General features: G+C 48.5%; 2 protein-coding genes across 2 annotated transcripts; one reads left to right on the forward strand and one right to left on the reverse strand.

Moving 5' to 3' along the window:
• Positions 1–1,426: 1,426 nt before the first annotated feature.
• Positions 1,427–1,942, forward strand: LOC104388151 (scale keratin-like). Its single transcript, XM_009996976.1, has one exon. It carries the CDS (start codon positions 1,427–1,429, stop codon positions 1,940–1,942), a length of 516 nt encoding a protein of 171 aa, XP_009995278.1.
• Positions 1,943–6,960: 5,018 nt separating this feature from the next.
• LOC104388148 (feather keratin 4-like) lies at positions 6,961–7,311 on the reverse strand. The gene has a single exon (XM_009996970.1). It carries the CDS (start codon positions 7,309–7,311, stop codon positions 6,961–6,963), a length of 351 nt encoding a protein of 116 aa, XP_009995272.1.
• Between the last annotated feature and the right edge of the window lie 5,817 nt (positions 7,312–13,128).

The raw sequence follows: 13,128 nt of genomic DNA on the forward strand, positions 1-13,128 counted from the left end.
CCTGCCCTTGTCCCAAGCCCCTCCCCAGCTTTCCTGGAGCCCCTTCAGGCCCTGGAAGCTGCTCTAAGGTCTCCCTGGAGCCTTCTCTTCTGCAGGCTGGAAACCTCAACTCTCCCAGTCTGGCTCCAGAGTTGGTTCAGCCCTGGGATAATCTCTGTGGCCTCCTCTGGACTCTCTCCAGGAGCTCCATGTCCTTCTGTGTGTCTTGCTAAGGAAAACTCAGAATTTCTAAATCAAAAACTTTAGACAGTGCCCATGATCTCTGTGGATACAGGATCTTTCTCAGGTTTTGTGGCTGTGGGTGGAACATGGATCAGGGGTGACTTCCACCTCAGTGACCATTTCATTGCAAAAGGGGTGAGTGGATGAGATTACAGCTGAGATCTAAAGCACTTAAATACAAACATGTACATGACAGCAAGTTAGAGCTCTGATTAAAATCATTAGGGGATGATAATGAAGGAAGTGCTAAATAAATAAAACCAGTTTAATTCCTCCTGCAATGCCAGGGAGCAGGGTGGGATGATACAGCAATGAAGCTGGTCAATTAGGCTTCAAGATGAAAGAGAACTGGGAGCTGGAATGTGCATATGTTGCTCTTCAGAGATTTAGGGTGATTTTGCAAACAGCAAGCGAAGAGTTTCATCACTTTAGGAAGTTCTGGGTGCTTCAAATTTGGGCTGGTTGGTGATTATGACTTCATGGGTGCAGCTGCCTCAGCCCCCTCAGGCAATCTGGGGAACTGGATAAAAGGAGCAGGTCCACAGACCTGCACCATCTCCCTCTGCTGCACATTCTCCTCTACATCAGGTAAGTCTGATGCCATTTCTTCTCTTCCTAAATGCCAGAAAGTCTTTGCAGTGGAGCTTAGAATGTTGGTTGCTAAACTTACATTGGAGTTGTGAGGACTATTTTTAAATTCTCTGTCTTTTCCTTTCTTTTCTTTTAACATGCTGTCAAGTTAGGGGAGCTGGAGGTTGGAGCTGAGGAGGGAATTGTGGAGTGTGAGGGTGGGGAGAGCCTGGGCCAGGTTGGCCAGGGAAGCTGTGGCTGCCCCATCCCTGGGGGTGTTGAAGGGCAGGTTGGATGGGGCTTGGAGCAGCCTGGGCTGCTGGGAGGTGTTCCTGTCCATGCAGGGGGTTTGAACTAGATGAACTTTAAGGTTCCTCCAACCCAAACCATTCCAGGATTCCACAATTCCATGATATAAGAAGTGCAGAGATTACAGGGCAAGGCAGATCAGAGCCATGGGCAGGACAACCTATGAACGCCGTCCCCAGTTTTGCTCATGCCCCTGGTCACCATTCTGCCTGTTCAACAACAACCCTGCACCAAACCTTGCCCTGTTGCTCCTGTAGATCTTTGCCTTCATTTTCACTCAGCTTTCTGCTTTGTCCTTTAGGATCAACTCCACCCCTGCCAAGAAATGTCCTGCTACGACCTGTGTCCCACCACCACCACCAGCAGCATCGCCTGCCCCCAGCCTCTGGCCAACAGCTGCAACGAGCCCTGTGTGCGCCAGTGCCCCGACTCCACAGCCCTCATCCAGCCTCCTCCAGTGGTGGTCACCTTCCCCGGCCCCATCCTCAGCTCCTTCCCCCAGCAAGCCGTGGTGGGCTCTTCCGGAGCACCCGCCTTTGGGGGCTCCCTGGGCCTGGGGGGCCTCTACGGTGCTGGGAACTCCTACGTTGCTGGGAACCCCTACGTTGCTGGGAGCTCCCTGGGCTACGGGGCCCAGTTTGGATACGGGGGCTCAGCCCTGGCCCCACTGGGCAGTGGCCCCTGCGGCCCCTTCTCCTCCCGCCGCTCCAGCCGACTCTTCCGTGGCAGCTGTGGGCCCTGCTGCAGGCAGCAGAGGCCTCAGAAGAGCCCAAACCCAGATCAACCAGGTCCAACATTCCTGCAGCCCCTCAATGGAGCTCCTGCCACTGAGCATTTCTGATCTTTCTGCTGCTTTTTGCTTGCCCTTCAGTTTCTAGTTTGTTGGCTGCTGTTGTTGCCTGTCTCAGCTTTCCCACTGCATGTTTTTCAACCATGGAGAGGCAGCCAATTGCACATGGACATCACTTTTCTTCACCAGTAGCTTCACTACAGACAGAAGAGAGGCAGCTGAGAACAGCAGCATCTCTGAGCAGGACATTTCGTTGAACATTCTCTGAAGTTGTGTGGCAACAGACACTTCACCCTCTGTGATATCTCCCTTTGCAAACACAGGCATTTCTTGCTCATTAAAATTTTGTTGCATCACTCAGCAACCTCCTGGTTTCCCTTCCTCCACACCTGCCCTGGGCCATATCTTCCCGTGGGTAGGACCAAGCTGCTAACTAAGCAGTAGCACTGCAGAACATTGTAGCACAGACTGAATTTACAGTGTCACACATTTCTGTAATGACACTCCCGAGCAGCAGTTTTCCACCCTCTGAAGAAACGAGTTGGAGGTGACATAATATTGGTATTTCAACATGATTTCAGTGGGGCCTTTCCATGAGCATCCAAGCAGAGAATTTTGGGCTTTCATGCAGCTGTTTGAGCGCAGCATGACCAAAAAAGGCCATGAAGATGGTCCAAGGGCTGGACACCTCTCCTATGAGGACAGACTGGGAGAGGTGGGGTGTTGAGCCTGGAGAGAAGAAGGCTCCAGGGAGACCTTAGAGCAGCTTCCAGGGCCTGAAGGGGCTCCAGGAAAGCTGGGGAGGGACTTGGGCCAAGGGCAGGGAGGGATGGGATGAGGAGGAGGGATGAAACGTGGGAGAGGGAGCTGGAGGTTGGAGCTGAGGAGGGAATTGTGGAGTGTGAGGGTGGGGAGAGCCTGGGCCAGGTTGCCCAGGGAAGCTGTGGCTGCCCCATCCCTGGGGGTGTTGAAGGGCAGGTTGGATGGGGCTTGGAGCAGCCTGGGCTGGTGGGAGGTGTCCCTGCCCATGCAGGGGGTTGGATCTAGATGGTCTCTAAGTTCCCTTCCAACCCAAACCATCCCATGATTCTAATATTAAAAAGGTGATGCCCACCAGAGGACTTTCCAAATGTTTATTTGTACCTCTAAATTCACAGGTCCAATGCTCAGTCTCCAGCACTGACATTGCTCAACAGTATTTAAACTCCTGACATCTGAAGCAGCTAATCCATCACTCTTACATCTCCTTGTAAGTCCTCAACCTTTCCAGCCCAGTAAAAAGAGGAATAATCCCTGTTCCCTCTTAAAAAGAACTGTAGCAGAGTCAGCTTCTCAGCTTCTGCTCATATTGCCAACTGAAATGGTAACCAAGCTGCCAAGGGGGCATGTTCAGTGCTGTGCAAACAAGGAATAAAGCCAATCCCTACCCTCAGGTGCTCTCAGAGTAAACAGAGAAGTCAAACAAAGCATCAGCCTCAGTTGCTCTTTTCCCTTTTTGGCAGGTAGGCATGTTTTACACAGAGATTAAAGGCTGTGTTCTCCATGCTGGTAAAAACCTTAGTAAATGTTCTCCCCAGGTGACAAAAGAATCACTTGGCCAAGCCCAGAACTGAATTCCTCTCTCCAATATCCTCATTTAACTGTTGACATCCAGCCTTTGTTTCCAGTGTGTAGGACGTAGGGAATTTAACAGGTCATGGAATGATGGAGTTATGGTTTGGGTTGGAAAAGACTTCTAAAGATCATCTAATCTAATCCCCCTTGCCATGGGCAGGGACATCTTTAACTAGATCAGGTTGCTTAAAGCCACATCCAACCTGACCTTGAACACTTCCAAAAGAGAGTGACCTGAGGATTCAAGCCACAGCTTCTCACTATTTGGTTTTTAAGTAAAAGGGGAGAATGAGCTAAGAAAAAGATCCCTTTCTTCAAGTTCCTCTGGCAGAACATTTTATTGAAACACCTGAAACATTTCAGTTCAGACAGTCTGATTGCAGAAGAGAGGAAAGACAGACTGCAAGGAATCTCTGTGCTCATTCCTCCAGAACCAAATCCTGGCAGGGTCAGCAGGGAATACTTTGGGTTCTGTTCTGTGAAGCCATTTTGCCTCCAGGCTATTTCTGTGAGTCTGAACAGGGCAAAAACCATTAGGCTCTAGTAGTGACTAAATATTTAGTGAATCCACTTATTCAAATCAAACATGAAAGGCTTGACACCTGCAGGTACCTTCTGGGATGGCAACTCAGTGCGTGGGGAGGACATGCACTTCAGGTTGTGTTTACAACATCTTTATGAATCAACTTCTGATTGCATCTCATTTCCCAGTAGCATTTCCTTGTGCCAGGATGTGAACACATCCTCAGAGCACACCTAGAAAGGAGAGACGAGGGTGTAGTGACCTCTATAGTTCAAGATGAGACAGTGTGATTTCATTTCTTGGTGCTTTCCTTTCTTGATAGTTACTCGTCCCACTGACAGGGGGAACAGGAGCCCGAGGTGCTGGTGTTTGCAACAATCTGGGCTGCCCTTGGCTGCCCAAGACCCGTGGGAGACCTCACAGTCAGATGTGGCCTCCATGTGGCCACCAGTCTGTCAAGATCTTAGCACGGCTTCCAGATTATTGTGGTAACCAGGAGCTGGTGTCCCTCCCATCTCGTGTCTGCATGAGGTGTGAACTGGTCTGCCATGAGAATTAATTCTCTTCTATGATGATTGTTCAGCTGGACCTGTTGGGAAGGGTTGAGAGGAGGCCACGAGTCTGATCAAAGGGCTGGAGCAGCTCTTCTCTGGAGACAGGCTGGGAGAGTTGGGGTGTTAAGCCTGGAGAGGAGAAGGCTTCAAGGAGACCTTAGAGCAGCTTCCAGGGCCTGAAGGGGCTCCAGGAAAGCTGGGGAGGGACTTTTCATCAAAGAGGGCAATGACAGGACAAGGTGTGATGGTTTTAAAGTGAAAGAAGGGAGATTTAGGTTGGACATCAGGAAGAAATTCTTCACCATGAGGGTAGGAAGGCACTGGAACAGGTTGCCCAGGTAGGTTGGTGTTGTCTCATCCCTGGAGGTGTTCAAGGGCAGGTTGAATGAGTCTTGTGCAGCCTGGGCTGGTGGGAGGTGTCCCTGCCCATGCAGGGGGTGGGATCCTGATGATCTTTAAGGTCCTTCTCAACCTTCACTATTCTGTGATTCTGTTATTCTATTCTATTATTACACTTACATTGAGTCACAGAGTCATCAGGGTTGGAAAGCACCTCTGGAGATCATCCAGCCCAACCCCTTCTACAGCAGGGTCACCTACAGCAGATCCCACAGAAACATGTCCAGATGGGGTTGGAATGTTTCCAGAGAAGGAGACTCCACCACCTCTCTGGGCAGCCTGTCCCAGGGCTCTGTCACCCTCACACTAACAAAGTTTTTCCTCATGTTCAGCTTGACCCTCTTCACATAAAACCTTCACCTTCACTTGAACTTTCTCACATGGAAGTGAAAACACCTGCTCTGGTGGCTTTAGGGCCCTGATACCTGCACAAATAAGGACTGGGAGTTTTTGACAGCATCCTGGTGACTCCAGGGAGAATCCTGCAGTGCACTGGAGACAGAGGGAGCAGGAGAACAACCCAAAGCCTTCAGACACATCCTAACAAGTCAGAGATGTTGTCTGGCTGACTCGTTGTAGCCTCATCTCATTTCTGCTGGATTTACAAGCCAAGTCACACCTCCAACAAACCCTCTGAAGCCATTGCCACATCCTTTCTCCTGTCCAAACAAATTTCTCCAGCCTGAGATGGGTTTTCCTGGAATTATCTTGCTCAAGTACCATGAAGCTCGTGGGTGTTCTGCTGCTGTTCCTAGGAAGAGCAGCTGCACACAGGGAAGAGCAGAAGTGCTGAGCAGTGCCTGTAATTTGGTCAGTCACAGGGTGAACGCCTCTTAATAGCTATGCTGATGATATGTAAATTGCATCATTAAAAAAAACAGGCCTACAGGTTGCACTGGGCAGCCTGGAACACAGAGCAGGGCCCAGTGTCCCTGGTCACCTGTAGCCTGGAATTTAGCTGTGAAGCTCCTGAGATGGAACTTAACATTTGGCCTGGATGTGCTGCCTTGCAGGGAAGACAGAAGAATGACTCTTTTATTGATTTTAACTGGGGTTGCCAAGAGTTTAGAGGGTAAATTGAAAGAACTCAAGGAGTTTCAGCAAAGATTTGCAGTTTGATTAAAAATTCCTGTTGGGTATTCAAAGGGAAATTCTACCCACAGATGCTTCCATGCTATTTTTAAACAATGAAATATATCAGAAAACTCATGGATGGGGAATGTCTTCAAAATGGAGCCTCAGGCAAGTAGAGACACAGGGAAGAGCTCCAAAAGTTACTGGGGTGTTTAACTTTCTTTGCAAGAAGAAACACATTGTGACCACACCCGCCCTGGGGGCAACTTCAAATGTGGTTGTAAAGGTTACAAAACATGTTTATCCAGCATGAAATTGCTTTTGTGCAGAGGACAAACATGGTGCTTGCTCCTGCAAAAAGGACCTGGTCACCTTCCAAGCTGAGGTGGGGGAAGAAAGCAAGGACTGTCATGTTCCACCAGAGGTGGGTGCTCACCTGAAATGGTGTGTAAACAGAAAGTGGTGGGGATAAAAAAACCAAACCACAACAATCAAGCTCAGAATTTTGATGCACATTAATTTAATGAGAAAGAAAAAAAGCAGAAGTTCCTCTTAAGAGTGGGAAACATGGGGAAAATGTTGCCAGGGTTTCATTAAAGGCTGAAAGCAAAGAATTGCCCCAGAGCTACACACTCAACATCCATCACTCTTGTCATGGCATGGGGAAGACTTACACAATCTCATCTCACATTCCACCAGGAAAAGAACATCGATATAATGAATTTGAGGCCATTATTGTCAGAAGCCATTGGAAAGAACAGTCAAGAAACTAAATTATATCACTAGTTTGAGAACTGCAAGTGTTATTTTCAGTGATGCTCCAGGAAAGCAAGGTCAGTGGCAGGGTTTGTGGAGGCACATCTTCCTCTGTGGTGGGTGATCCTTGCTCCTTATTCATTGCTCATTTAACATGGTCTGCAGCTCTCAAAGCCATAACCAAGGGATCCATAGGAAGAATAGGACCTCCCATAATTGCACAAGCTCCTGGAGCCAAAAGAGCCACCCAGAGAGCTCATGGATCCAAATAAGCTCCTGGTGCTGGATGGTGCGGAGCTGCCCACGAAGCTCTCCTGAGGGCAGGAGCTGAGAATGGGTCCTGGGAAGGTCATGACCACGGGTGGAGGGTAGATCACAGCTCTGGAGTCACCACAGGAGGTAACACAGGGCTGGTTCCAGGCATTTGCAAAGGGCTGTGGGCAGGTGACCTTGCAGGGGGGGAGGCAGCGGGAGCTGATCAGCTGCCTGCAGGAGGACATCTTCTCGGAGTGGAGACAGGTCTGAAACACACAACACCCAGACCACACAAGGCTGAAGGCTCAGGTACCAGTATAGTAGAGATGGTGCTTGGAAGGGTAAGAATAAGAGCAGAAAGGCCAGACAAGATGAAGATTTCAGTTTGTCTCAGCAGCCATGTCCCTTTGTTCATCTCCTCATGCCCTCCCTCCTCCTCTCCCTCAGAACAATCTCCATTTCTTTTGACTCCTAATTAGGCAGTCAGATTGATACCTCATTAGCAATCAAAGAAATTGTGTATTTGAACTCAAGCTACCCCTCTCTCCTTTACCATTTCTCCTTTCCATCATCCCTGTTTGATGCCAGGAACACTGTCTAATAGCAACACCACCCTCTGCACCCTGTCAGCATTACAGCTGGATGAGTCAGGTCCTGGTTATTCCAGCTTTGGGGAAGAGGTAACTGAGGCTGAGAAGTGAATGCATTGCCCAGAGCCATTTGGTGAGGCAATAGGAGTTAACATCCAGGCCTGGTTGGCCCTGGTGGCTGAAATGCTGCAGCTGGTGCTGGGGCTCCCCTGCCTGCTCTGTGCACAGACAACACAAGCAGCAGCCACCATGAAGAGCTCCTAAAGGGAGTTGGATGGGCAGAATATCTCACACCTGGGTGGGAATGTAGTATCAGGATAGCTGGGACTCCTGTGGATGTGGTCCCAACTGACCTGCTGAAGATGACCCTGAGCCAGGAACTGTGTGTAATTTTGAGGAGTTCTTCTCTTAAGCCATAAAATCACTTGGTCACTCCCAAAAATGACTTCCAGCTCCTTCTGATCTCTCTCAGCCTCACTAAAACCCACAAAATGCAAAGCTGGGAATAAAGCAAAGGTATAAATTCCTGACAATAACAAGCACAGAATGGAAAGTATGACAGGCTTCAAATGCATTCAGAAATAACTGGAAAGAACAGGACAAACCATGATTGTAAATGGTGGGGTCCTTGCTCAGCCTGAGACCCAGAGTTAACTTTTCCTGGCAGCCACCACTGACAGTCCATGAAAACACAGAGACAGGATGGTCAGGAAACAGAAATTCACTGAAGCTTGGATTGAAATTAATTGATCTTGAAGGTCCCTTCCAACCCAAACCATTCCATGATTCCATGATTCTAAAACTCAATATAAATAAGCTTGCATAGTCCAAACTTTCAACTGCTCTGAAAACCCTTCCCTGCCTTTTTACAACCCGCCACTGGATTTGCAGGAAACAGCCCTTTCTGCAGGAAAACATCCAACATTTCTAAGAATCACAGTTTGGTTTCAGTTAAAATCCTGCACTGCTAAAGCAACACCTTGATAACAACAGCACCAGGCTCAGACTTACCTTGGCACAGCAAGGAGCAGGTCAGGAGGAATGGTGAGAACAGCCCAGAAGTGTGAGGGTTTTTATGGCTTTTCTTAGGCAATCAGGAGGGTATGAAACATTCTTCATGTATGATGCCCAGATGCATTAGCAAACAAAAATCCACTCCACCTGGCACTGCCCCAGATAATGCAATGATTGGGCTCAGCAGGGATGGTTGTTGTTGCATTCTTCTCATTACTCTTTGATTTTTCCTTTTATTGCTTTTTCCAACTTCTTGGATTGCCTCATGGAGCAAAGATTGCTCAGAAGTTGATCCATAAAGACATTCTGCTGACCCACGTGAGATGCTGCCCCACTTCTCCAAGTCATGCTCCATTCAGGGGGCCTTGTGCAATTTATCCCATCACCCCCAGGCACATTCATTCCTTTGACTCTGATCTGAGGCACATCAGGCTCCACAGGCACCTTCCTCTTGAGTTAGAGGTTTGGAAATGGGCAATGTCCCTCTCCTCCTGGGCTAGAAGCAAACACAAAGCACATGTCCTACTTCAAGCTTTGGAAGGACAGGTGGAGCAACCTACAAGCAGGGAGCTGCTCTTAACCAGCCCTGACATGGGGGACAGGAGGCTCAGACAATCATGGAATGTTTTGGGTTGGAAGGGATGTTAAAAATCATCTAGATCCAACCCCTTGCATGGGCAGAGACACTTCCCACCAGCCCAGGTTGCTCCAAGCCCCATCCAACCTGCCCTTCAACACCCCCAGGGATGGGGCAGCCACAGCTTCCCTGGGCAACCTGGCCCAGGCTCTCCCCACTAAAGAATTTCTTCCTAATTTCCAACCTCAGTCTCCTCTCTCCCAGTTTTAATCAATTCCCCATTGTCTTCTTGCTACATGCCCTTGTAAAAAGTCCCTCAATGAGAGGTTCATGTCCAGCTTTCACAGTCAGAGACTCCATTGGATCATTGCTGAAGACCTCAAGGCTTCTGAGTGCTGAACGATTCATGGTTTGGGATGAAACAGGTCAGGGGGAGAAGCCATGCATCACCCTGGGACAAATCTGAGCTGGAATATTAAAGTGCAGATTCAGCTGATGCAGGAGATTGGCTGCTCACTCAGTAGATGTCTTCCTCAGATCCAGCCTTCAGTTCTTCAAATGTTTGCTGACAAAACTATTTCCAACAAAGTCAATCCCTTTGGTGTATCCAAGCTAACACAACTTAGGAACTTGTCTTCAACCTCCAGAAGATGAGTTCTTCCCTTCTAAAACCCATCCCCTCCAAGGGAGCTGAAGTCTGGGTGCCTGATTTTGAGGAACCACCAGACTTTTAGTTCCAAAATGTTAATTTTATTGCAGTTTGACCGTGGGCATTGAGTGCCTGTTCCCAAAACTGCCATGCAATGCTGACAGGTGACCCACCAAGAAGGAGGAAGAAGCTTCTTTTCCGGCGTGGCCTTGGGGTTTCCTCTCAGTGCTGCTTCCAAGCAATTTCTGCAGAGCCACCCTTCAATCTGCTGATAGTTTACGGTAGATGATTCACATCTACAGGAATAGAAACAAAGGGAAGAAGAGTTTGTGGGGAAACAACCCACCCGCTCTGCCTCTCCTACCCCAACCACACCTGGTTTCACCCTGCCTGAAAGCAGGTAATGACAGTGGGGACATGTACCTACAGATACCAACACACTCATGACATAATTCTTGGAGATTCACCCCTCGTCTCACCATCCTGTCCTCCTGGAAGGGCAAAGGAAGCTACATCCTCCTATCAATGCTGCTGACACCCCAAAATGCTCCTTTTGACTCATGTTGTTCATGGTTTCCACCACATGAATTACTTGTAGAATTTTACAAACCCACAAAGAAGCTTCTTAATGTTGTTTTTGTGAGGTTTTTCCCTTATTATAGTGGAGGTTTCATGCACTTTACTGACTTGAACCATTCCCAGCCATTTCTGCCAGTGCAAATAATGGTGTAAAACATTCAGAGATAACTCCAGAAAAGCCAAGTTAATGTGACATAAGGGCCTTGTCTGCTCAGATTCCTTGTGTGACAAATCACATTAGTGCTGTGACAGACATGGGTCCATTAGATGCAAACAATCATTAAACCCATTTATTAAATCAACATTAAATATTTCTTTCTATGTCAAATCCATAATTTTATTGCATCTCCATCAGAAAAGACATCCAAACATATGTGCAAAAATGTCCATGAATTGACTTTGGATTATTTATTTAGAAGCCTGAGTAAAACTCTTCCTGGCTGGCTTGATGAACATCACAATCCAGAATAGGATCATAGAAATCATGGGATGGTTTGGGTTGGAAGGGACCTTAAAAATCACTGAGATCCAACCCCCCCCTGCATGGGCAGGGACACCTCCCAGCAGCCCAGGCTGCTCCAAGCCCCATCCAACCTGCCCTTCAACACCCCCAGGGATGGGGCAGCCACAGCTTCCCTGGCCAACCTGGCCCAGGCTCTCCCCACCCTCACACTCCACAATTCCCTCCTCAGCTCCAACCTCCAGCTCCCTCTCCCACTTTTCATCCCTCCCCCTCATCCCATCCCTCCCTGCCCTTGGCCCAAGTCCCTCCCCAGCTTTCCTGGAGCCCCTTCAGGCCCTGGAAGCTGCTCTAAGGTCTCCCTGGAGCTTTCTCCACTCCAGGCTCAACACCCCAACTCTCCCAGCCTGGCTCCAGAGCTGCTCCAGCCCTTGGATCATCCCCATGGCCTCCTCTGGACTCTCTCCAGGAGCTCCATGTCCTTCTTATGTTTGGGGCTCCAGAACTGAGCTAGCACAGGGACATTTTTCGTTCCAGTTTCTAACTGAAATCCAAACCCTGCTCAGGGTTCCCAGCTGTTGCTGTACAATCCTTCCCAGCCCAGGGTGGACAACTTGGGATCACCCACCCAAGTGCTCCTCATCCAGCGTGGGTGGATTTTGTCTCATCTGGAAAGCAGCACACCCAGGTGGTGCTGGCATCTCCTGGCATCTCTCCTACACCCTGGGAGGAGTCAAAGAACAGCAGAGGAGTGGATGAGCTGTGGTAGAGAAGGAAATGCAATGAGAAAGGAGCAGCTGCCCACAAGGAGGGGCTGAGAAGTCCTTTTTGTTTGAGGACCAGTATTTCTGAGGTCTTAAAAATATTTATGCCTTGCTATGTCTACAATTCAAGCCAGAAAACGAGACTGTTGTCGATGTGAGCACATGAAACTGTGTCCCTGGAATGGGCAGGAAACCTGGGAGCACAGGATAAATATTCAGCCAGAGCTGGACTCAGCACTGCGCTCTGGTGGCTTCGCCTGGAGTGAGACTCAGGCCATCTCAGACACCTGCAGACCAGGTGAATTCCTGTCTCTGAGCTGAAGTGCTGCCATCCCCTCAGCTGGTCTGGAAAACTGTGGTGCCATGTCCAGAATTACTGCTTCCTGGCTGGGACCTCCTCAGGTAGCATTGCTGTCCAGAAAGTGTCTTCTGTAGGGGTGGTTGGTTTTTACCAAGGTGTCACCAAAGTGTCCCCAGCTTTCTGGGGAGCAGAGGGGTTCTCCAGTTTCCAGCAGCTTTTTTTTTTTTTTTTTTTTCTTGGAGGTTTTGATTTTAAAATAGAAATAAATCTTCCTTGAATTCCACAATTGTTTGTGCTTAGACATTGGGAGGAAATTCTTTGCTCTGAGGGTGGAGAGACCCTGGGCCAGGTTGCCCAGGGAAGCTGTGGCTGCCCCATCCCTGGGGGTGTTGAAGGGCAGGTTGGATGGGGCTTGGAGCAGCCTGGGCTGGTGGGAGGTGTCCCTGCCCATGCAGGGGGTTGGATCTAGAAGACCTTTAAAGTGCCTTCCAACCCAACTCATACTATGATCACAACCACAGACACCAAGGCAGCTCCATGTGCTCCACGTCAACATGGTTATAAAGAAAAGACATAAATCAAGTGAAGATATTTATTTTAATTTATATTTCCCAGTTCTATCTGCTGGGAAGGAGGAATTAATCATTGTAAGGGACATATCCTAGCCCTGTGCACATAGGTGCATTTCTAATCATCACCTAAGAAAGGGATGTAAAGGGAGAGAGGTGTGAAGAAAGGCTGGAATCAAACCAGAAGGCCATACTGGTATCAGGATGCAGCAAGATTTTTATTAGGAATAAGAAATGGCATTTACACTAATAACAAACTGGTGCAATTGAGGGAACATTTCCAGTTTCTCAGACCTGATTACAAGCAGTTTGTCAAACAGGGAATGAAGGTTTCACACAAGGTTCTCACAAGGTTCTCTTGGTACCCGACAGAAAATCTGATTTGGCCAATCAAATCCTGCTTTGCAGCCAGGGAGGTTTTGTTGAATACAAAAGCATAACAGGTAGGAGAGCAAAGCAACTCCTTTGACACACATTTTGTGACATATTTTAGGCTGAATGTTAAACAGAAGACCAATACACATGTTCACAGAGAGGCTAAAGCACAAACAACCCCATT

This window comes from Chaetura pelagica, unplaced genomic scaffold, assembly GCF_000747805.2.
Source record: "Chaetura pelagica isolate M959 unplaced genomic scaffold, ChaPel_1.0 scaffold584, whole genome shotgun sequence".
NCBI classification, from domain to species: Eukaryota; Metazoa; Chordata; class Aves; order Apodiformes; family Apodidae; genus Chaetura; species Chaetura pelagica.

Coding starts and splice junctions, on each gene's coding strand:
- LOC104388148 (XM_009996970.1), bottom strand. CDS start 7,311: ATGTCCTCCTGCAGGCAGCTGATCAGCTCCCGCTGCCTCCCCCCCTGC.
- LOC104388151 (XM_009996976.1), top strand. CDS start 1,427: ATGTCCTGCTACGACCTGTGTCCCACCACCACCACCAGCAGCATCGCC.